The sequence below is a fragment of the Fundulus heteroclitus genome, unplaced genomic scaffold (genome assembly GCF_011125445.2).
Source record: "Fundulus heteroclitus isolate FHET01 unplaced genomic scaffold, MU-UCD_Fhet_4.1 scaffold_88, whole genome shotgun sequence".
In the NCBI taxonomy this organism is placed as follows: domain Eukaryota; kingdom Metazoa; phylum Chordata; class Actinopteri; order Cyprinodontiformes; family Fundulidae; genus Fundulus; species Fundulus heteroclitus.
In genome coordinates this window covers 882,609-908,328 of record NW_023397340.1, presented here as the reverse complement: position 1 = coordinate 908,328, position 25,720 = coordinate 882,609, and the positions used below count along the sequence as shown (strand labels likewise).

The following is a 25,720-nucleotide window of genomic DNA, read 5'->3' as shown; positions in this document are numbered from 1 at the left end:
ATAAAAAAATCACTAGGATCCAGAACTAGCAGATACCCTTGAGCCCTAAAGGAGCTCTGGAGGAGCAGCAGACATTCACAACTCAGGAGGTAGAATCTGCTGACAGAATAACTTTATGGTTGTGTTGGCCTCTTGGACTGTACACTCTGGGGCATCACTTGTTAAATAAATGTAAAATAAGAAAAGTTCATTTAGAGGTTCACTTCTTGGAAGAGTTGCAAGAGGGAATCCATTGGTGAAGAAAGCCATGAAACATCTTGTTTGTAGTCTGATGCTGGGGGACACTGCAAACTGGTGGTTTGAAGACGGTGCTCTGGTCAGATAATGGTCTGGTCTGTCCAGACATGGTGAGACTTACGTTGATGTTCACAGATGCTCTCACAATCTGAGTTTTAGCTGTATTGGAAAGAAGAATGGGCAGAATGCTCAGTCTGTGTAGTTGGGAAGGTGATGGAGATGTTCCTACAGAACTGGTAGCTCTACAGAAGGTGGTTCTACAGAGTGCTGATCCTGAAAACAAATGCAGGCTCCACTTTGAAAAAAATCTGAAAACTAAAGATGCGTTCCCTTCTGCTTCACAATTATGATCTGATTTATGTTTGCTCTATCGCCTAAAACCAGTTAAAATCTGTTAGACCCAGGACAAAAGTGAAGGGGGAAATGCGCCTTCCTAACCCTGCCCCTCTGCTCTCATGTGTCCAGGTTCTCTCGATCAGACGAGCTGTCTCGCCACCGGCGCTCTCACTCGGGCATCAAACCGTACGAGTGCACTCTGTGCGAGAAGAAGTTTGCCCGCAGCGACCATTTATCCAAACACACAAAGGTCCACCGCAGCTCCAGGCCCGGCAGGGTGGTCAGGGCCACTATGTGACTGCTTCAGCTGGTGTAAACCAGGCCCGGGGCTCTGGTTTCCCTCAGGACTTTTTGGTGCTTTTACAAGCAGAACCTTTTGAAGAATCTGGAGAGCTGGCTGTTTTATTTTCCCCTCACCCCTTTGATTTTTTTACTTTCATTTTCTCCGCGCTGTTCTCCGTTTGAGTGTTGCATCTGAGGAGCTCGCCATGTGTAGAGCAATCAGCCACCTCAGGAAAAACTGAGCCGAAAGAAGACTTCCTGGCATTTACACGCACACAACAGGGGCCCCTCTCCCAGCCACTGCTTGCACTACTGCTCCTGGAAGCTGGGACTGCCAGCAGCTGTGAGAAGAGGGAAAGGAACAAATAAGAACATGTGTAATTGTCATTTCTGCTCTCTACTTCTGCCAACTGTCCCTCTTCCCTGAAGCCAATGGTCAGGCTTCACCTGCATAAAAAGGGGTCTGAACGTTTTCTTCTGTTTCCCATATCAGGTCATGTGTTCCAAACACAAGGTCTAGATGACAACATGGAATCACTCTGTCCTGGCTTGAAAGTGACTAGCAAAGCAGAAGTCTAAGCAAAAAGATGCATTTTAGAGACAATCTAATTGTTCCAGGCCTGGGGCTTTGCTCAAAGGTTGGTAAATCTGTGCAGAAATTCCCAAGTCAATTAATATTTATATGCATCTAATGCTGGTCTTTGAAAGCACTCGCCCAATCATGAGCCACCTTATCTGGACCTGTATCCCTAATCTCTTTATCGCTGCCTTTTGTCCTGATCACAAACCTCTGGTTCTCCTATTGTTGTGCTGTCCTGTGACTGCTCTTATCTAACTGTGATTCCTTACAGGGAGGTTGCCAAACCAGAAATCCCTGTTCTGTTCCTGCAGCAGAGCAAAAACATACTCTGGGTGCATGACCGTTTAAAAGCTCCCTGTTACCGGCAGGTCAATGTGCACCCGACTTCTGTGGCCTAGAAGACTATTGGGTCCAGTGACTCTTGGGCCCAATGTTGCAACGGTGACATATAACACTGCTCTTATGTTTTGACAGTAGCCCTTACTGTAACCGTTATTCTGCTGGGTGTTTAGCAGCAACTAAAGCTAGTAGTTTAATTAATTGAAAAAGCAGCTAACATCTGTCCAATCGTGAATTAACAATAGGCATGGGCCAGTTAAAGATAGTGAGGTGTCCTGTCTGAGGGTAACGTGTCCAACATGGCAACCCTGAAGTGCTTCTCACCAGCGATAGTCAGTCCTTCCATCATGTCCTAGGTCTGCCACGGGGTCTCAGTGGGACGTGCCCAGAAAACCTCCAGATGGACTAAATTGGAGGCAACTAGACTTTCGCTCAGTTCTTTCTGAAAACGTTTCAACACTTATCCAGAAATGTTTTCAGACACCCAGGAATCATCCTCGTCAGATGTTTACACCTCAGGAATCTCCTACTGGCCTATGCCTAATTAGCATACTCAGTCTAATGTGTGCAGAATACAAAGGACAAAAATAACACATGTACAGCTTGTTGCCTTGATATTATACATGTTTTTTTTTATTCAGAGGATTTTCGATCAGTGCATTAAGCTATTTAGTTGTGTTCCTTGAGAAATGTTTGGTCCATTATGTGAGCTTGATTGTAGCGCAATCGCTGTGAGGAATGTTGGACAGTTCATAGTCTGGGATTATGAGTCCTGTTCTGCCCATTCACAAACCAATAAGCTAAGTCTGCTGGTTTTAAGTGCACTTGTGTTTGAAGAAATTAACTGACATCAGCACTTCCGTGAACCTTCTAATGGAAAACCCAAAAAGAGCAATGTGCTTTTCTGGAAGGTTAAACATTTGTTCTTGGATCCTCACACTTTGGTGCTTACTGACCCACCAGTGCTTCACAATAATAGACTGCACATACCTGGCTTGGAGTTTGCAGAGCCAGCACACACCAACTACAAACTATCATGACAGAAGCTAAGCAGACATCGGTGCTTTCAGAGGAGGATTTGTTCATGTAGCAGCCACTTAACACAGCATCCATCTTCGCATCTTTGTCCCACAGCATCTAGAATACTCTCTAGGTTTCATAATGTGAACACGCTCGCTCTGAAACGCAGACAGACGGTGCAGACGTGCTGATCCGTCTGAACTGGAGCTGTCTTTGTGTCTGAGCCTCCCCACCCTGCTTCTACTGACCTACATCCAGACCTACACCCTAATCATCATCATCACCATCATCAAATTCTTTTTGTCCCGCTCACGCCTGTGTATCTGGTCGAGCAGACAGCCTGTGTGTATGTGTTTGTAAGTTTTATACTTTTATAGATGTATACACACACTCATATGCACACACAGATACACATTTTATTTAGTTTTTTTTTTATATTAAATATGCTATTTTCCTATTTGCAAAAATAAAATTACATTTAAAAATGTATCACGTAACCTGGTGTTTGTGTGTGTTCATATGTAGAAGCAGAAATATTCTTTATTGCCCCTCAGTGGGGAAATGCAGGTGTAATAGTATCAAAGTGAAATGCAAGACGTGATGTTATAAAGTCTACTGTTGCTGGGAGGAAGAATTTGCGATAACGCTCCTTTGAGCATCTAGGATGTAGCAGTCTGTCACTGCAGGAGCTCTCCAACAGATTGATCATGAGGTGGGAGACACTTTCCTTCAGTGAAGTTATTTTTGACAGAGTCCTTCTGCATAGCTGGTGCAACCATAGAGTCAAAAAGGTATCCAGGAAGAGCATTAGTGTTGTGACACCAATCCAGTTTATTCAGGTGAACACCCAGGTATTTATCTTCAGTTTCAGTTCCCTGGTGTGGGTTTGGTAGATTTGCACCTGTGAAAATCCACTACCAGCTTCTCAGGTTTCCCAACATTGACCAGTCCACAAAGTCCTGTCCCAGCAGTACTCGTCTGTGATGAGGCCTGCTTACCTCAGTTGTGATCAGTTTTTAACAAGAAAGAGACTGGGCAAAATGGCGTCCATTGGAGTTCTGAAGCCAAAACCCTAACCCAAAAAAAAACCCCATAATATTGCACATTTGCTAAAACATATTTTGATGCTATTGAAAATAAATCTGTAGCCTGAAAGGACAAAGGTGGACCTTTTTAGAAGATAATATGCCATGTTACATCTGATCTAAAACTAACAGCATTTCAGGAACTGAACGTCATGCTGACATTGTGGTGGTAGTGTGTCAAGGTGCGCCCCTCTCCAGCCCAAATTTTAAATGCACTTGAGAACAACAAACAACAGGACATTTGAACAGGTGGAGGCAGGCTTGGGGTCTTTTCACACCCTTGTTCTCTGACTGCCTTTCGGAGTTTGAGGCTTGGAGAAGGAGCGGGCCATCTACCCAGGTTCTGGGCTGGGGTTGCCGCTCAGGGGTGTCATGGGTCTCAGGGGTTAATCAGGGCTGGGCCTGGCACTTCTATTGGTCCTTCTTGGGCTCTGGGGGGCCATTCGGATGCCCAGCGCTCTGGTCTCCCCCAGGTCTGCCTTGGCACCCTGAGGGGCAGGTCTTTGGCTCCTCATAACCCCTATTGAGCATTTTTCTTATGGAAAAACCTTACATATACAAGCACACCCTGACAAAGACCAACACACTTTTGGATCCAGCTGGTTACATTTAAACTTTTATACAGATAAACCCTGTAGTTAATATGGTTGGGAATCTTTTCCTATGTCATGATTTGATTGGGTTCTAATTTTTGGGGCCATCATTTGATTCAAAATCGTTTTGTTTTTGACACTGCCACCCTTTGTTTTAGCCTCTTAACAAAGCTGTGGCACAACCGTCAGAGTAAAAAACTGACGGGATGGTATGGGGTACCTTGGCCTCTCTGTGCAGCATGCCGATAGACCCATTGTTCTCCACCACACTGTGACCGGTGCGTTCACACCAAGATGAAGATGGTGGCCTGAGCAGCTGATTTACATGTTATTCCTATGTACAGGTGCAACGCCTGTACATAAATCAATTCTGAATCCCTTATAGTTAGCTTTGGCTGCCACAAAATACAGCTTTGCAGCATATTTTTCAGAGATGTTATCTGAAGAGAAATTAAAAAAGCTTTTAGATTGTATTGATGAACAAACTTTAATGCATAGAAAGTTCCTGCTACATGGACTGGGATTTCCTTGACTTAGAATGCCGCTGGCACTGGAACTGGGGGGATGCACATACAGCAGCTTAACGTATTGGATACTTCATCAATAAAAAATAATAAAGGAACAGTACCTGTACCGTAGTAGTAGCTGTACCGATCCGTTGTGGTGAAGAGAGAGCTGAGCCAAAAGGCGAAGCTCTCGATTTACCGGTCGATCTACGTTCCTACCCTCATCTATGGTCACGAGCTTTGGGTCGTGACCGAAAGAACGAGATCCCGGATACAAGCGGCTGAAATGAGTTTTCTCCGTAGTGTGTCTGGGCTCTCCCTTAGAGATAGGGTGAGGAGCTCAGTCATCCGGGGAGGACTCAGAGTAGAGCCGCTGCTCCTCCACGTCGAGAGGAGCCAGTTGAGGTGGCTCGGGCATCTGGTCAGGATGCCTCCTGGACGCCTCCCTGGTGAGGTGTTCCGGGCACGTCCCACCGGGAGAAGGCCCAGGGGAAGACCCAGGACACGCTGGAGGGACTATGTCTCCCGGCTGGCCTGGGAACGCCTTGGGATTCCTCCTGAGGAGCTGGCCCAAGTGGATGGGGAGAGGGACGTCTGGGCCTCCCTAATGAAGCTGCTACCCCCGCGACCCGACCCCGGATAAGCGGAAGAAGACGGACGGAACAGTATTTGTTCAACCTTGAAGTTACAGAGATTATGTAATCAGTGTAGAACAATTTGAACAAACATCAGATCAAACTGTATTATTTATAAAAAAAAATTTCCCAGGCTTTGTTTCACTGCCTTTGCAGAATGCACCACAGGACCTGAACCAAAGCAAATCATCAGCCCTCTCCTACCACGCTTAAAAGTATAGATGTAACGTTCTGTTGTGGTTTAGGTTATTTTCAGTTAGTCAACTTTTCTGTTTTAGGATTTATGTCTGTGTTGTGTTGTTTCTGATTTGTGCTTAGTCTGTTTTTAGTCATCTGGTCTTGGTTATTATTTATGTCAGCTCGTGTCCATTAGTCTTGGTCTTACTTTCTTAGGGTTTTTCTTTATTAGTCTGTATGTTCCTTCTATTGCTTTCACCTGTTTTGGTTAATTGGTCCCACCCTGCTCACCTGTTCCATCCTCCTATTTAAGCCTGCCTTAGTTGTTTGTGTGTTGCCGGAACGTCTTGTGTTTATCCCTCTCGTCAGCCTGCGGTAAGCTCTTTCCAGCCTTTGATTATTTTTGTGTATTACCTGCCCGTCTGCCAGTCCGTGCCTGTTCTGTTCGTTGCCTTTCAGTTTTTTGAGTCAGCCTTTTTGCCACCTGGATTTTGTTAATAAACCACTTTTTACAGCTCCGTGTCTGGCTCACATTTATGTTCAACATTAGCAAATTCATTACATTACATTACGTTCCGGCCAAACAATGAACCCAAAGCCGACACGTTTTTTCCTTTCTGGCGGAGCTGTACTGGCACAGACCGGTGTTCCAACTATCGAACTTAGCTCAAGCAGCCACTCACCGGACCTCTCCTGTCGGTCCTCCTCACCGCCATTTGTTCCGGATCCTGATCTCTTTCTGGATGTTGAGGTGGAGATGGTTCAGGAGCTGCGTCCGGATCTTTTTCTTTCCCCCTCTTCAAAGGATGAGATGCTGGAATCGCCGCAGGCCTTGCCGATCCCGGTTCGATCAAGGGAATCAGAACTCCAGCAGACCCCGCCGTTCCTCCGTCGGAGGAGGAGAAGGAGATCTACTGGCCACCCTCCCACCCGTTCCATTGGGCGGACAGACGAGCCAGTCCAGCGCCCGTTCATCGCTGAGCCGCCGTCTCGGTCAGCGGACCCCACCGTTCCTGCCGCTACTTCCTGTGTGGCATACCGGCTTCCTTCATTTGCCGGCTCCGTGACGCCTACAGCGCCTCCTGGTGGCACCAACGATGTTGAGCATCACTTGTTAGAGGACAAGTTAAGAGCTTATGCGCCCATAATTAAACGCCTCAGGGAGGCTCTTCTCATTCATTATTCCGTGGGTTTGGAGGAGAAGTTAAAAGAGGTGGAGGGACACTATAGATCAGCCCTCCAGGCTTTCTACTGCCGACCTAAGACTGTCCCCAAGATTCCGGCCGACGCCTCGGCTCCTGAGCCTGTCCCCAAGATTCCGGCCGACGCCTCAGCTCCTGAGCCCGTCCCCGAGGGTCTGGCCGACGCCTCGGCTCCTGAGCCCGTCCCCGAGGGTCTGGCCGACGCCTCGGCTCCTGAGCCTGTCCCCAAGATTCCGGCCGACGCCTCAGCTCCTGAGCCCGTCCCCAAGGGTCTGGCCGACGCCTCGGCTCCTGAGTCTGTCCCCGAGGGTCTGGCCGACGCCTCGGCTCCCGTCAAGTCACCAAAGGGGGTCCAGGAGTATCTGCCTCTGCCCAAGTCCTGTGAGAGGGATCAGGAGGACCTGCCCCCGCAGACCTGCGACGTGGGAACCCAGAGGGGTCCGTCGCTGACCTGTGAGGTGGGGACCCAGGGGGATCCTTCACTCTTCGGGCACCCTGGGCCTCAGAAGAGGATTCAGCAACCGGGGTCCCCTGGAGACTTTGAGCCTCTCGGAGTGGTGTGCAAGCCTAGACCCCTTATTACCCTCATTGACAGCCAACTCTGGGAGAGACTGTATTGGATGTCGCTTTCTGAGACCCTCCAGAAGCTGGTCCTGAGACTTTTTGTTGCTAAGGGTCTGGCTTTCACTCCAGCCTGGAGCCAGACTTCCTCATTCGAAGCCTGTAGCCCGGGGCCTCCTGAAGCCTGTAGCCCGGGGCCTCCTGAAGCCTGTAGCCCAGCTCCCTCCTTAGCAGCCTGTAGCCCGGCTCCCTCCTTAGCAGCCTGTAGCCCGGCTCCCTCCTTAGCAGCCTGTAGCCAGGCTCCCTCCTTAGCAGCCTGTAGCCAGGCTCCCTCCTTAGCAGCCTGTAGCCCGGCTCCCTCCTTAGCAGCCTGTAGCCCGGCTCCCTCCTTAGCAGCCTGTAGCCCGGCTCCCTCCTTAGCAGCCTGTAGCCAGGCTCCCCTTTCAGTCGCCTGTAGCCAGGCTCCCTCTTCAGTCGCCTGTAGCGGTTAACCAGGCGCCGCCTCCCATAGCTTGTAGTCAGGCGCCTCCTTTAGCCTGTAGTCTGGCGCCCTCCTCAGCCTGTAGTCCGGCGCCCTCCTCAGCCTGTAGTCCGGAGCCCTCCTCAGCCTGTAGTCCGGCGCCCTCCTCAGCCTGTAGTCTGGCGCCTTCCATACCCTGTAGTCTGGCGCCTTCCTTAGCCTGTAGTCTGGCGCCAGGTTCTATTTTTCCCCTCTCCAGGCCCCGCCAACGATCTCTGAGGGTCCTGCCGTGCCGTTGGTCTCCGAGGTTCCTGCCCCGCCGCCGGCCTCTGAGGTTTCTGCTCCGCCGACGGCCTCCAGTCGCCTTGCTCCGCCGGCGGCCACCTGAAATCATTTCTCGCCTGGCCTGTCCGCCGAGACAACAGCCGGAGGACCTGTCTCGCCGGGGCCGTCCGCCGGAGGACCTGTCTCGCCGGGGCCGTCCGCCGGAGGACCTGTCTCGCCGGGGCCGTCCGCCGGAGGACCTGTCTCACCGGGGCCGTCCGCCGGAGAACCTGTCTCGCCGGGGACATCCGCCGGAGAACCTGTCACGCTGGGGACGTCCTCTGGGACGTCCACCAGACTGTTGTGCTGTTCAGGAGACTGTTTTTGAAGCTTTTTAGTTAGTTTGGTGTTCGCCCTTCTGAGGGTTGTTTTCTGTTCTGGACTCTTGTTTTGGGCTTTTGTTTTTAGTTTCTTGCCCTCCGGCCTGTAGCGCCCTCCACCCGCCCGGTCGGACTTTTTTGTCTTTTCTTTACATTTCTCTAATACATTTAGGGGCGTCTGGAATTCGCCCTTGAGGGAGGGGCTCTGTAACGTTCTGTTGTGGTTTAAGTTATTTTCAGTTAGTCAACTTTTCTGTTTTAGGATTTATTTCTGTGTTGTGTTGTTTTTGATTTGTGCTTAGTCTGTTTTTAGTCATCTGGTCTTGGTTATTATTTATGTCAGCTCGTCTCCATTAGTCTTGGTCTTACTTTCTTAGGGTTTTTCTTTATTAGTCTGTATGTTCCTTCTATTGCTTTCACTTGTTTTGGTTAATTGGTCCCGCCCTGCTCACCTGTTCCATCCTCCTATTTAAACCTGCCTTAGTTGTTTGTGTGTTGCCGGAACGTCTTGTGTTTATCCCTCTCGTCAGCCTGCGGTAAGCTCTTTCCAGCCTTTGATTATTTTTGTGTATTACCTGCCCGTCTGCCAGTCCGTGCCTGTTCTGTTCGTTGCCTTTCAGTTTTTTGAGTCAGCCTTTTTGCCACCTGGATTTTGTTAATAAACCCCTTTTTAAAATACAGCTCCGTGTCTGGCTCACATTTGGGTTCAACATTAGCAAATTCATTACATTACAATAGATTGTTTGTGCGTTTTTGTTAAAAAGACTTTTAAACACGCCTCATGTATTTAGTCGGCCTTTATTGTTTTGTATTATGAGGAACTTCAACACTTAACATGCCAGCTGAGGCCTTGTGTTTCTGGGAGCGGTACAGCCTGATGGCAGAAAGAGACAGTTGTTACATTCTGTACTAGAACTTCTACCACCTGCTCCTACCACTCATCTCCAGCTTGCTTTAGAAAGACATCTACCCTGTTTAGATGGAGGGGAGATTTCTGGAGAAACTTTCTGAAAATGAACCTCAAAATCTACTGTTCCAGAGCAGCAAATCTCACGTCTGATGAAAACCATTAAATCTATATGTTTGACTAACACACGCCTGCCTCTCATCCTCTTAAGTTGTAGAAAGGCAGTGAAGGTGTTTTGCATTCTGGTTTCTGCAACAGGCCCAGGAGATATTTTCTTCTGGTAGATCATTTGTAATTGTATTTCTATGGTGTGTACAACGCCCTGCAAATGTCTCCTTTCAAATCTTCAGTGTCTTTTATTTGCAAATGTATGTCAGACTAACACAAAGTCCTTCGGTATGTCTCTACCCAGTTGTCCAGTTGAGTCCACCATTGTGCAGTTTCATCTTGGTGCATTTCATGTTATTCTGTGAAGACCGAGATTTTTAGAAATCAAACATCATCAAGAAGACCAGGAAGCACAGTCGGCTGAACAATCATGAAGTCCTCATGAAGTATCATGAAGTCCTCCAACATAGCAGACAGGTCTGGGAGAACGTTGTGGAGACCTTTAAACAAGAGTTGGGCTGTAAAGGAATACATCACGTAGTGAACATCTCACAAAGCAACGTTTAATCCACTTTCTGAAGACCTTCAAAGACATGACGGTTGACCTAACCTGACAAGCTGGGTAAGAACAGGAGCCGCCTGAGGCCCAGGTCGGAGCGGCAGAGATCCACTGCTGTTTACAGAGCAGCTAGCCGTTGTGCATATCCCAAATCTGGCTTTACCTTTGAAAAAAAGACACAAGAAGTTTCTGTCTTCAGAGGTGCCCTGAAGACCTGCAGCTGTAATTAAACAGAAAACTGGTTCTTTTTAGGGCAGGGTGTATACACAGCAAACCCTTTTTCAGACTTTTATGTGTGAGAAATTCTGGGAACCAATACGCATTTTGCTTTTACTTCAGTCATGTGCTACTGTGTCACTAGACGTCTCAATTAAACAGCTTGGATTTTTTTTCCTACATGGTTTGAGGTAAACAGGATGGGACAAACATTTCAGTCTGCAGATGTGCAAAGTTAGTAGATCCTGGCAGGCGGAATTGCAATGTTAGGTGGTTGTATAAACCCACTCCACGGTTTTTAAATGTTACATTTTTGGAAATCCAACCACCATTCTCCTTCCACTTCACAATCATACATTAAACATCAGTTTCTAATCAATCTCCCCACCTATCTTTATAGTAATGTTTTACTAATCCATCAAGAGCTGCTCTTTACAACAGGAACTGGCAGATCCCTGGATGGTTCAGCTCTGCTGTCCCCTCTCACTGTGCTTCCGTCACCTGCTCCCTAATATCAGAAAAAGCAGCAAACTGATTTTCCTGCTGCGCTGGATGACAGCCGCAGGCACCCTAACCACATCAAGGCCACTGCAACGCACCCGTGGATTAAGATATTAAAAAAGGCTGCAGAGAGGTTTCAGTCCTGTAATTACTTCTGAATTGACCTGAATTGACCAGTACCTCAGAGCAGGAGAGAGAGAGAGAGAGAGAGAGAGAGAGAGAGAGAGAGAGAGAGAGAGAGAGAGAGAGAGAGAGAGAGAGAGAGAGAGAGAGAGAGAGAGAGAGAGAGAGAGAGAGCGAGAGAGAGATCTGAGCGCTTATCATTTCGGTATTTCTGGCTGCGGTGCTTTCCAGTTGTGCTTGGCTCAGAGGCAGCTCTGAGAGGAAGCAAGGAGCAGCTTCAAAGCCAAACATTGGAGCAGCCTCTTTCCTGCACTGCCTCTTCACATTGTGGCCGACATTTTCTCTTGTATTCAGTGAGCTTCTCATCTGTGTTCTGTGGACGCGGATGAGAAAGCCAACATGTGAGCCCAAAGAGCAGGGCAGAAGGAGAGAGAGGGAGTTTCCTTTCAGAAATGCAACAAGGCCACAGGGGCTAATGTGACAGAGGAGTTGACAACAGTCACAAGCAAAGGTGACTATATTATAAGGCAGAGAACTGGGGTATAAACAGGAACAAGGGTGTCTTTTCACAGCTATAGCTTTAGCATGATCAGTGGCTAGAACATGCTCCTCCTAAAGCCGAAGACATCAGCAAAGCTTTTCATGATGGGTTAGACTGCTCCGTGTATAATTAAACGTGCAGCGTTTAAATATACATTTTGATCAGGTGAGCTTGCTGTCCATCGGACACAGTGATACGATGGTCATTAAAACTGGCATTGGTACAGTGTGGGCAAGAGCCAAGTCCTGCTGGAAAAATAAAGGAAATCAGCATCACGGTAAAGCTTGTCAGCAGAGGGATACCTGGAGTGATCCAAAGTTTCCTGAGAGACACTGGACCTGATAAAACCCAGGGAACCAACACCAACAGATGACACAGCTCCCCAAATCATCACTGACGAGTGACGGACAACTTTTTACTGGACCTCGAGCAGCTTTGTCTCTGTGCTCTTGCACTCTTCCTCCAGACTCATTCATTTTCAAATGGAATGTAAAATCTGCCCGTGTGATGGATGGCTCCTGAAGCTCTGACTACATCTGCTGTCCACACTTTTTAAATCTCCTCCAAACTCTCAAATGGGCTTTGCTTCTTTGAATGCTAGGATTATCTATGTTGCTGGTACATCATTTTCACACTTTTCTTTTCACACATTAATATGCTGGGATACAGAATTCTGTGAGCAGAATCTTTTCATTAATGCCCTGTGGTGTCTTACCCTGTATTTGTCTATTGCAACATTCTAATTTTCTGGAAAAGTGCATTTTAAGCTGTAAGCCATAACAAACCAATAAACACTTCAAATTCACTTGTTTGGGGAGCGATGGCCTAGTGGTTAGAGCATTGAGCTTGGGTCCTGGAGGTTCTGAGTTTAACTGCCACTCTGGGTCCCTGAGCAAGACCCTTAACCTCAGACTGCTCCCCAGGCACCGCACAGTGGCAGCTCTCTGCTCACCAAGGGGATGGGTTAAATGCAGAAGTGAATTTCTCCATTGTGAGATCAATAAAGTTCTAATTATTGAATATGTGTAGTGTATCTAAATAAATTAATAAATTAATAATAATAATAATAATAATAACAATAATAATAATAATAATAATATTGTTATTATTATTATTATTATTATTATTATTATTATTATTATTATTATTATTATTATTATTTTATTTATAGGTGCCTTTCTCAACACTCAAGGTCACCTTACAGAAACAATAATAAAACACTCAATCCAATAAACATTGAATCAACAAAGAATAAAATAAAAAAGAACAGGAGAAAGTATGGGATCCTTACAATTAAATTAAATTTAAAAAGTATAAAGAGTATGCCTGTCCAAAAAGATAAGTTTTTAAGTGAGTTTTAAAAGCAGTTGTGGACGTGCAGTGTTAAATGTAGTGGGGCAGAGAGTTCCAAAGATATGGGGCTGAATAACTGAAAGCTCTAAACCCCATGGTAACCAGACGAGCATTTAGAAGGATGAGCTGAATGAAAGAAGAGGACCTGAGAGAGTGAGTAGGTATTTGGATATGAAGTAGCTCAGTGAGATACTTGGGGGCAAGATTATTGATAGCTTTAAATGTAAGGAGAAGAATTTTATAAATTATGCGATATTTAAAGGGAAGCCAATGAAGTTGCTGCAGGACAGGTGTTATGTGACTGATAAAGGGGTTTCTGGTAATGATACGGGCACCAGAATTTTAGTAATTGCAATTTATGAATGGATTTGTCAGGTAGGTAGAGAGAATTGCAATAATCTAAGCGGGAGGTAACCAGGGTGTGAACCAGAATTTCTGCACTGTTAGCAGAGAGAGTTGGACGTAAGCAAGAGATGTTACTTAAACGACAATATGCTGACCAAGTGATATTATTAATTGTGGGACTGAAATGACAGAGTGCTATCTAGGATGACACCCAGACTCTTAATTTGGAGGGAGGGAGACACAGTTGGATGGAGATGGAGAAGTCAGTTATTTTGGAGAGGATGGATTTGATGCCAAGAAGGAGTTCAGTTTTGTCACTATTAAGCTTGAGAAAGTTTAACAAGAACCAGCATCTGATTTCCTGCAGGCAATTTAATAGGGAAGTGGGAGGGAGGGATGTTTGGTGGAAAAGTAGAGCTGGGTGCCATCTGCATAGCAATGGAACTGGGTGTTATGTTTATGAAAGATATGGCCAAGAGGGAGAAGGTAAATGATGAACAAAAGGGGTCCAAAGACAGAACCTTGGGGTACACCAGAGGAAATGGGGGCAAAGTGGGATCGGAAATTTTTGAGTTGTACAAACTAAGTATGGCCAGAGAGATGTGATTTAAACCACTGCAAGGGTGTATCAGATAATCCAACAGAAGCTAATCGGTCGATAAGGATGGTGTGGGAGATGGTGTGAAAAGCCGCACTCAGGTCCAGGAGGACCTCCTCCTGGACTTGGATTTTTAGTAATCCAGAATCTGCAGCCATGAGGAGGTCATTGGTTATTTTAATAAGAGCTGTTTGAGTGCTATTAATGGGAAGGAAACCAGATTGGAACTGTTAATAGATACTATTGTAGGTGAGGTGGTCATGATATCAATGATAAATTAAATTATGAGCAATGGCTGAAGCGATCCAGTCTCGCTAGCAGCTGGAGTTTATAAGGGGTTACACAAGACCCAGCTTTTGTTTTGGTAGTCCACTTCTACTAAATGGCAAGTGAGTTTGCGTAGTAGCTAAATATTTAGATTCAAGCTAAATATTTAGCTCCAAACTAAATATTTAGTAAAAAAGTACCAAGTAAAATTTTTAGTGTGCAAATCAAATATGTAGTTTGGGAATAAAATATTTAGCTTGGAAATTAAATATTTAGCTTGACAACTAAATATTTTGTTTGCTGACTAAATATTTAGTTTGGAGCTAAATATTTAGCTTGCTGACTAAACATTTAGTCTGCTAATTGAAAATTTAGTTTGACACTGTGACGTCTGTAAATGTATGAATGACATGGTGAAAGTACGACATGGAAAGATTAAGCTCCATTTTCTTTGTCTTATTTTTGCTAAATAACCCAAAACACTGCTGTTAACTTGTGACTGTTACAAACGGCACCCCATACTTTTCTGATGCTGCTGTTTCTTTAATAGATACAGCAGGGACGTGCAGAGACCGTTGAAGGGGCAGGTGCTCAAATTTAAAAGAGGGCACATGGGGCACGGACTTAAAACATGATACAGAAACATACCTTGCTATACTACCGGCTGAAATGTACCAACCCATACTATAAAGAATGTAACATGGAATCAAGGGCGTAGGTTTGATTTGAACTTTGATTTGAAATTTAACCCTATGGACTCTTCATTGGTTTGACATCATTGGTCCTATGCAATATGCATGCTCCTATTTCTTTATGCTTGACTTGAGCGTCAGGGCGCGTTTCTTCTGTCTAAAGAGAAAAGCAGTATTTCTTGCTACATTTATACAAATTTTATAAGCACGACACACACTAGATGCTTTTTGTTAATCCGGTGGCCTAGTGATTAGAGCATTGAGCTTGGGTCCCAGAGGTTCTGAGTTCAACTGCCACAGACTACCACTCTGGATCCCTGAGCAAGACACTTAACCCCCGATTGCTCCCCAGGCCCCGCACAGTGGCAGCCCACTGCTCCCCGAGGGGATGGGTAAAGATGCAGAAGTGAATTTCTCCATTGTAAGATCAATAAAGTTCAATTATTATTATAAATTATAAAGCAGCACCCGATCTGATGAATGTTGAATTGGGACTTTTTTCCCACTTTGAAAAAGTTTGCATTTGAACTTACCAGCAACAGAGACAGATGGTAAAAACTTATCAATTAAACCAAATATATTCAAAATAATATGGAGAAATGTGGAGAGATAAACCCCACCCTTATTTTTTTTAAATCTAAGATACTCTGTCTGCATCATAAAACACAGCAAAATTATACATTCAAGGGACTGCAAATACATTTCTTGTATTTACTCTGCACTGGAAGTAGAAGTGTCACTGACACTGACAGCATTTCAAATACTAAATTCAAACTTCAACACATGTACAACTGGGTTGTAGATGTTCTCCTTAGCCCATTTCAGGTAATTGAAATGGGCTAAGGAGAATGTTAAGACATTACAAACACATTTCTTACATCATATATCTGAAGTGTAGATAACAGCTTCTCCTTACCTACATCTTCTGAGACAACTAATTATTTTCCTAACAATAGTGAGATTTCAATGTTTAAATGTGCTGTAAATCTTTATACATAAGGAGCATGGAGGACCCAATACTGTACTTTGAGTAAGATTTGTGACACCAAAACTGAATTGTTTCATGAGTGGTTGTCCATTTCATCATTCAAATGAGAACAATATACTATTGGTATATATTAGTAAGACTATTAAAGAACAGCAGATAAAACTTTAAGATATGTTAAGGCCTATATTAAATTAATTTTACGACCATATCAACATATTAAATAATTTATACTTTTTTGATGTACCAAATTACCCTGGTAATGAAGTAATATTTTTTTGGGCTAAGTCCCTGATGATAAGAATGTCTAGCTCCGCCCCTGGTTTGTACTAATTTACTAATGGACAGCGTGGAAACCTTTGTACAATGTAAATGGCGTTGTATTTGTCATAATTCTAATTCTAGAAGTAGAAATAGTGAAATAAATAGCACTATCATTTTGTGAAATCCTAATTACATTATTATAAATAAGCAAAAGTCTAAACAAAATATAGCAGTTGTTTAGGCAGCATCTAGTGTTGTTGTGCTGTATATAATGTAAAAGAAATATCACCTGCTATTTATAGCTGAACTGCATCAGAGGGTCAACAAAAAATTAGGCAATAATGACAACGAAATATTGGTAAAAGTGAAACCCTCCCCTTTTCTTTTTCAGGCAGCTGTGACTAAGAATCTGAATTTTTAATAGCCTAGAGTCTTTGCTTTTCCATCTTTCCCGCTGGCTTCAGAACTCCTGCCTGGCACAGGATATTTAGTTTTATAAAACAGATTAGGTTTCTGTTGATAAATGCATTATACTTCAAAATTTGGATCTCTTGACATAACAATTTTTTTTTTTTTGGGGGGGGGGGGGGGGATTTTTTGTGGCTCTAGTGGCTCACTTTTTCCGAAAGTAGGCTGACAGGAAGGGGGGTAGAAGTGGGGGAGAGACATTCGGCAAAGGACCACGGGTCGACCGGGTCGAGGACTAAGGCCTCTGTATATGGGTCGCGCTACCCGCTGCGCCACATGCGCGCCCAACAATTGCCTTTTTAAAATACAATATAATAATTAAAGGCTACCATTTTGTAGAATATTCTTGTATTTCACTTGTACTTGTTCCCATGTTCTAGTGGGTCCCGTGGAGGCTCTGATATAAAAGAACAAAGTAAATATGAAAAAATTCATACTGTAGAAAGTGATAGAAACATCTACCATGGTGTTATGCCATAAGCTGGTTGAATATGCTTATTATTATTATTAATTATAATTTGGTATTATAATTTAAATAATAAATCATTCAACTCAAAATTCCGCTATAACAAATGTAGTTCAAATGGTGGTGATGTTAGCTATAAGCTTATAAGTATTTATACCACTAATGTATTAGTTAATTTGCTGTTATGAACTCATTTATGCTGGAATAAATGATCAGGTCGGACTGTTAACCGACCAGGTTTATCCAGCAGGCTGTGAGAACCCCAATGTAACTGCAATTAGAGTTTAAATCCTTATTCCTTATCACCATCCAATGATATTGTCTCTGTATTAATGTCAGATGTTAACTCCAAAGGAGGTTAGCTCTGATTTCTGAATACCCAGGCAACTGTGAATTGGACTGAACACAAAACAATGTCTATTCCGCAGTCGTTGGTTTTATTGAGCCAAAAGCAATTCCCTGTTACAGTAATTCTCTGATTCAAACAACTTTGGAATTCTTACTCATTACTAAACTAAAACATGCAAAATATATATGTGGAAATAAAGAACAAAACAAAAATAAACAATGGATTAAAATGAGCGGTTAGCAGATCTTAACTTAACTCAAAGTTGTTTAACACTGCCCTCGAAACACCGGCATTTCACGTATCAGCATTGACAGACAGAACAGCTTCGGGAATCTCACTGGACGCTTTGATGTCTTACACAAAGCTAGTTCAGCTAAGCTACCTACAGTTCAGATACACGTCACCCTCCCAAGATGGCTGCTACGATGACGTATGAGGGGAGGTCCTAATGACGTAACCACGCTTACGCTGATGGGATAATACCTCACTTCGAGGGGCGCAGCTAACTGGGAGTTTAAAGCAAAGCCCGCGACTTGAGCTCGGACAAAAAGATTAAATTGATAAGAAGACGCGAAAAGAGAGAGGGGGGAAAGCAGGGAAAAAGATGAAAAGAAATAAAGCGGTAACCCACGGCGGGGTTCTTGATGGATCACAAATCAACATAGCAAATCAATTGTACAATGCATGCACATACAAAGAAAATGTTCAGCAAAATAATTCCAACTTCGTCGTGGAATAAAAGCATTAACCAACACCTACAAAGTTCTACCGCCTGCCCAGGCACTTCTAAACACCCTGTTGATGAGACAGAAATAAAAGGGGAAAACCCCGTTACTTTGAGATGCCTCGGGGCTGGTCCGGAGCGCTCCGAGTAGCGGCTTTCTGGACGCGTCTTGACGAGCGCAGTTTTCCGCAGGCTGCAGCGGGACGGGGAAAAAAAAAAAGCTCCTTCGTTTCTTCCTCCGGGTTCGGTCGCTTTGTTGGCCAGACAAAGCGGGGTCCTCTTCGATCAGTGGGAGATGCGGCGTCTCTCAGTCTTTTGATCAGAGGGAATTTAAAAGTACTTATTTAAGTCGACCTCCTGTTATAAAAAGCAGGGAATAACCGTTGCGTCGAAAAATCTCGGTCCAGCGAGCAATCGAACACGTGGCGGGGAATCACCCCAACGGAATCAGCTGTGTGTGTGTCTCCTCGGGTTGGCTAAAAGCCAGGGAAGAAGGAAGCTTGTCGTGTGTGATCGGCTTTTATAGCCATCACCATAGCAACCTTATCTTGATCGGCGGCCATTTTGCCGTGTTGCGTGATGGGAGTTGGTGGCCATTTTGACCACATTGCATCATGGGTAACGCAGTCCGTTACGTCCCGAATTGATGCCCGCTTTCTGTCACGTCTGAACTGGCACAACAATGGACAGTATTTACGCATTTAATTTGTCTGCCAGCCCTCTCTCCTGGCTTTAGCAGACTTTGAGGTGTTCCTTGTCGTTTTAATTAAAAACTCAAATTCGGCATAACCTTCCTTTAAAAGCTCTTGTTCTGCTTGGGAGAAAAACTGTGGGCGTTCTTTGGCCATGCTGAACAGCCAATAGCAGCGTTGCTGATCATTGTTTCTACTATCGATACATTTCCCCTTTTAAACAAACTCAGGAAAGCGCAATTATATCAGATAACTCAATCCAACCATACTAATCATAAACAACAGTTGTGTTCGAAGAACCCAATTAGCCGGATCATGATTACCCCAATAATATTATCTTGGATGTGTCATTTGATCTTGGATGTTTTAAGCAACGAACAAAGAACGGGCCCCTGGTCTCCAGAAACCTGAGCCATTCTGCCTGTCTGTTCCTGTTTTTTACCTGCCCTGCTTGTTTGTTTATTTTTGTGCCGGTGGTTTGTGGTTGTGGGGTCTTTTTTGGTTTTTGCCCCAGTCTTTGATTTTGTAAATAAAGAACCTGATCTGAACCTCTGCTGGTCTGGCTGAATTCTGGGTCCCCTGCCTCTGATCATTACAGACCCATGGATAAGGTTGCCAGATCTGACTGAAAGTTTCCAGCCCAAACATAAAGAAAACCCGCCCAACTAAAAAAACAAACAAAACAAAGAAAAAAAAAAAAGAAAAAAAAAAAAAAACAGCCCAAATCTCATCCTCTCTTGAACTCACGTAGGAGCGTAGGACTATTACACATAAGAAAGAACACACCATTAGCACACGACTGCACTAAAGCACACAAAAGAAAGTAACACAGACAGGCTCCCCACAAAATGTGCAATCAGGCAACCAAATAATCTACACACAAAGATCACTTTCCTAAACATGTTTTTATGGCAACTGCAAAATTTTTTTCAATAGCCTACCATCACGAGTTCTAAATCTGACTTAACATTTCTTTCTCTTTCTCTCTGACTCTCCCAGAGTACAGATCAATCTAACATTTCACACACAGCCATGAAACATTTGTAAGTTGGTCAGTTGATTTCTGAGGGTTTTTACTGACATTGACCAATGCCATTTCACAGTAACACTTGATTAAGCAGTGACTATTAAACATTGATGATGATCAGGTTTGACAAACTCTAGACATTTGAAAAATAAATGAACCAATACAATGAGTGCAAGGAAGGACATGTCGTAAAATGTGCAAGTTTTCTTACTTTTCTGCAACACGATGACAGCTATTTTAATATTATTTTCCTATGAGTGTAATGAATGATGTGGTGAAGAACCCAGAATTCAGCCAAACACTGTAGAAATGCTTTTGACGGTGTTTTAATGGAGGGAAGGTGAGGAGAGGGAATCAAAACAGTCAAACAGAACAGGGTCCAAAAAGGGTAAGGCAGACATCCAGACAACTTGACAGGGAACCGGCAACAGAACTGGGCAGAACAAAACAGATCAGGTTACAGACAGGATCAATGTGCTGGGAGCTTTTACCAAACTGAGGCAGCGGACGCATGGGTGACAAGTGTGACGAACCGACGGGGAGCATAGAACTAAGGCAGGTTTAAATAGGCGGATAGAACAGGTGAGCGGAGGGAAACTAATCAAGGACAGGTGGGAGTGATTAAGGGAGCAGACAGGACACTAGAAAATAACCCTAAGACAAAACCAAGCAAACCAAGCACAGAACTAAAAGCAGAGCTAAAACAGGGACCAGATAACTAACACAATAAAGGGGCTAAACTAGAATCCAAAAACGGAAATAAATCCAAGGGCGAAAAGAGCTTCTTTAACCAAATAATAAACATAAACCAGAACAGAACGTGACAATGAGTGCTTCCTAAAAAACGCAAATATTGTGAAAAGCAGCACAAATTTTAAATACCCACTCAAAAGCTATGTTTTCCAACCCAATGTGTTCAAAAGAACCACAGTTGGGTAGAAACCTGGCAACACTGTCCATGGAGATAGGTGGATACCCATGTGTTATGCAGTATTGCAAAACTCCTTCCACTTTCCATATTTTGCAAAACAAAGTGATTCGTTTGGCCCTATTAATCCCAGTGGCCTCACAACTTCTTCTGCCATGTCTAAAAACTAGGAGAATACCCAACTCTGGCTTCCTGCTTTTACCTTTGCACATTGAAGTTTCCCCTGAAGTTTCCCTCATTAGTGTGCACTTTAAAGGCTAAAAGGCCACGGTCTGTGCAATCACCTTGTCTCCAAAAGAGCTTTTGAATGGTCCTTTTGAACCAAATCTTTGCACTTGTGTTTTTAATGTTTGTAATTCTGCTGTTTCTGTCAGAGGCATTTATGTGGACAATTAGTATGGACATTGCACGGACTAAATATATTATTGATAGCTGCTGCGAGCTGAAGGATGACACTACTGTCCCACTGCTGTGATGTACTGCCCCTTGGTGGCTAATGCACAGACACACAGTTCACCCTGAGTGCAGGAGCAAGCTTTCTTGATTTTCATACTAATCTAGAGACTATCCCTTAGAAATGTGATCCCAAATGTGGGAATTTTGTATCTAACAAAGACAGTGAAGATTAACATTATTTGCACCACGATCCAGTGTGAAGTACTCACTTGATATAAAATCCTTTAATTTTTGTCACAACTCACCAGCAAAACTGACACAACCTTCCCGCTAATGGGGAGTTTTTCTTTCCACTGTCGCTTCGAGCTTGCTCAGTATGAGGGATTGCTGTAAAGCCATGAACAATGCAGACGACTCTCCCTGTGGCTCTACTCTTCTCCGGGAGTGAATGCTGCTTGTCGGGACTTTGATGCAATCAACTGGTTTCCTTTATATAGGAAAGTTTTGACCAATCTGTATAATCTGACCCAATCTGTATAATCTGATTGAATTTGACTTTGTAAAGTGCCTTGAGATGACAAGGTTCATGAATTGGCACTGAACCATGAACCACTGAACAATTACATCAAAGTATTTGCTGCAGAACTGCTAAACAAGGCCAGGGACCTCCGGCTAACCAATTCCGTGATTTTTTTTTGTAGTCCAAACTGAAGGATGTCGAAAACTACAAGTGGAGAAGTGAAAGTCGGGTGCATTTACCCGCACAGTTCATTCCACCGTCCCCCAGCAAGCTACGAAACGGGCTGAGCGGGGTGGAGTGGAACGCTGTGCCGCCTGGAAGGGTACACCCCAAAAAAAAAAAATCATATGCACAACTTTTTTTAATTTTAAGTGGTAGTTGCAACATGACAAAAACAATCCAGAGTACTTCTCAAAGCAATTCACACTCCTGGAACTTTGTGTTGCATTCAAACTACAAAGAGTGATGTATTTTATTGGGATTTTATGACTAAGATCAACATGAAATTGTACAGTGTGAGTCTGACTGGAAATTATGCATGTCTCCAATTGTATCTGGATTTATTGTGAAGTGGAAAGAAATATAGATTATCATGCCTTTAAATAGTTTTTTTTAATTTGCAAATGAAGATCTAAAAGATGTGTTCTGGATTTGTAACACACTATGAGACAGAATCATTTTTTTTTTATATACCACAAATGCAGATGTCTTTTGGAGTATATCTGTACCAGCTGTACACCTACAGACGGAAATGTTTTCCCATTCTTTGGAAAAATCATTGAAGCTGAGATGGATGGATGGATGGATGGATGGATGGATGGATGGATGGATGGATGGATGGATGGATGGATGGAGTGCATCTGTGAACATCAGTTTTCAAGTCCTGCCACAGATTCTCAATTGGACGTTGGTCTGGGCCATTCTAACACCTGAATATGCCTCCATCTAAACTAGCCCATGGTGGTTCTGACTTTCTGTTCCAGTTTGTTGTTCTGCTGGAAGGTGAATCATGCTGCAGCAACTGTTTCACGTGATAATGATGATGATGATAGAGGAAGGGTGATGTGCAGCATTTGCTTTTTCACCATATTCAGCACTTTGCATGTGAGTCAAAAAGATTAATTTAAGTCTCATGTGAACAAAGCACCTTCTTCCAAATACTTGCTCTGTACCAGTGTAGCAAGCAACAAACAGGACTTTCCTCTGGCTTGTTTTCTCCAGTTATATCATTCGTCTTGCCAATCCATAAAGGCCAGCTTTGTTGGAGTGCATTACTAATAGTTGTCCTGTCAACAGATGCTCCCGCTTAAACCTAAACGTAATAACAATACATATATTTTATCCACCCATCTTCTGACCTACTTAATCCCTCATGGGGTCACAGGGGTTGCTGGTGCCTATCTCTAGCTGGGTGAGAGGCAGAGTACACCCTGGACAGGTTGCCAGTCTGTCACAGGGCAACACATATACAGACAGGCCAAACAACCATTCACAACCCACTGCTCCACATATATTTTATTTACAGAATAATGCAAGAATAAAATAAGGATAAAATCAGAATTGATTGAAAAAAAGTTTCAAAATCGTTTGAAAAATGATCTTTGGTCCTGTTTCAAAATACTCTGCAGTCTGTGGCGGCCTGAGCTGGGAGAGCATCCCACAGGCGAGGTGCAGCTCAAGAGAAGTCTCCCGTGGGAGTTAGTTTGGCCCTGGGGTGTTGAAGTTGTGATGATGGTCTCTGCCACGGGCGTTTCCAGCTTTGAAGGACATCCGGGGCTTAGCCCAGACCATTTTATGTAAATACAGGATCACTCGAAGTGTTTTTTTTTTTTTTTACTTTCAGTCAAAATACATCTTTAACATTATGCACAAACACATACACACTCTCTCTCTCTCTCTCTCTCTCTCTCTCTCTCTCTCTCTCTCTCTCTATATATATATATATATATATATATATATATATATATATATATATATATATATATATATATATATATATATATATACACACACACACACACAGTCAACATGCACTATTCACCTCTTGCTGTCTATCTAGTGTGTGTCCTTCTATATTTGTTATTACTCTCATCACTTGCTGTTGTCTCTCTCTCATCACTTGCTGGGTATCATTAAAGGGTATTTTCTTGGTTTGAGCATTGCAAATCGGTTCATGACACTATTATGGTCTGTGACACCCACAATTCCCCTCTCAATGGACGTCTGCTGTGCATGTTCAGTGTTTTCTTATTACATTTTTTTTAAATTGTAGTTTAAATGACGATTAAATGAAATTATGCAGACAAAATTAAAATGTGGCACACTGCTTATGACTTGCGCAACAACAAAGCTTCACATTCTTTATAGCTTCACAACATGTGGGACAGGTGGTCCCCGTTTGATAATATTTAGCGGGTTTTTGATTTACACACTGTTTAATGTTTGATGATGATCATGTTATTTTATATTTGAGTGAGTGAGCAATCTTCTATCACTTGCGTCAGCTTCTTCTTCTCCTGTGTTTTTATCCAGAGGAGATTCTGTACTAGAAGATGCCAGTACAAGTGCTAACGTATAACGTCAACATGTATGGTAATATTTAACTAGCTAGGTAAACAAATAGGCCGACAGTGATGATGATGATCTTCAGACTTTAAGGATATAAAAAATAAATTCTTGGATTACCCACTGACTTCTTTCCAAAAAATCCTCAAAGTCTCATTTGCTTCATTTTCTATATTTCTTTCTTTCCTGCTCGCTCTATCTCCGTTGTTAACTCACACTCATTCATACATCTATTGACTGTAGCTGTAGCAGCAGCTCGCCCTGTAGCGCTTGACTGTGCTAGCTCCTCCCCTACCTGCTGCTGCTGCATATTTAAAGTACTTCTTGATTCTGAGATCATACAAGTTGCTAAATGTTAGAAACTTCACATGTTATTATGACCTGAGGAAAAAAAATTAAAAAATTTGATGAAAAAGTGGATTTTTAAAGCTTTTTAGCTCAAGGCTCATAAAAAATGTTGCATTATTATAGATTATTTTTAAGATCTATTTTTACAGGCTGTATGCAGTATATGCAAAGCTAAAGCGCAATGAAAAAAAGCAACTTATAATTTCTGGGGCTATTGTCTAGAGGTGTGCGATACCGGGAATTTTTAATCGATCCGATACCGATACTTTTAACATTTAAGCTTGATGTATCAGGAAACTGTTGACCTTCCAGGTTTTGTGGTTTTTATTTTATTATTACAATTAAATAATAATAATAATAATAATAATAATGTTATGTTCAGTGTTTTTTTCCTAATCCACCTCTTATATCTTTCAATCCTTATGTAATTTTGTCTGTATTGTGTGCACCTGCCTGTTGCTATAATTTTCCCGTCGTGGGACAAATAAAGGATTAGCTAATCTTATCTTAAATAACACTATATGTACTGGGTTCTTTCAAGGTCTCACTTAAATTTTCTGTGTGGGCTCCAGTAACATCTGATACATAATATCTACTTTGAAAGTTAACATGAACTGCTGCTGAAGATGAACACTCTTATCTACCTGGATGTCCTCTGGAGGACTGAAACGCCTCAGTCAGCGATGTCAGTCTGTGGGTCTGGTCTGTCGGGGCAATCAGAGAAGTTTCCTGTCGCTCGACGTTTTCTTGCTCATGGTTTTAAGATAAGATAAGATAAGATAGTCTTTATTGATCTCACAATGGAGAAATTCACTCGTCACATCGGCTCATACAAGAAGGTGCAGAGTAGGGAAGGTGCATTCATTTATATACAGTGAATCTTCATATATACAATGGATCAAAAAGAATACCAAAAAATACAACAAAAAAAAAAGGAAATAGGAATGGGCATATGGTGTCTTACTTACATTCTTAGTGGTCTATATATATATATATATATATATATAAACATATATATACTTATATATATATATATATCTATGCGCCTACATACATACGTACCTACGCGTATATATGTGCATATACATTGTATACATTTGTACATACATACATACATGTGT

The 25,720-nt window shown here is 43.1% G+C and overlaps 1 protein-coding gene and 1 long non-coding RNA gene across 2 annotated transcripts in view; one reads left to right on the top strand and one right to left on the bottom strand.

Moving 5' to 3' along the window:
• si:ch211-117k10.3 (Krueppel-like factor 15) overlaps positions 1-1,327 on the top strand; it is a 7,318-nt gene extending 5,991 nt beyond the window's left edge. Inside the window, exon 3 of the mRNA XM_012855972.3 lies at positions 703-1,327. Within this exon, the coding sequence (XP_012711426.2) occupies positions 703-871 (169 nt within the window). The 3' untranslated portion in view covers positions 872-1,327. The remainder of the gene's footprint in view (positions 1-702) is intronic.
• Positions 1,328-8,559: 7,232 nt separating this feature from the next.
• On the bottom strand, positions 8,560-25,281 carry LOC118562350. Its single transcript, XR_004930582.1, has 3 exons — positions 25,244-25,281; positions 10,283-10,394; positions 8,560-10,190 (listed from the first exon to the last, which is right to left on the bottom strand). It is a non-coding gene; the product is annotated as an uncharacterized LOC118562350 (long non-coding RNA).
• Positions 25,282-25,720: the final 439 nt, after the last annotated feature.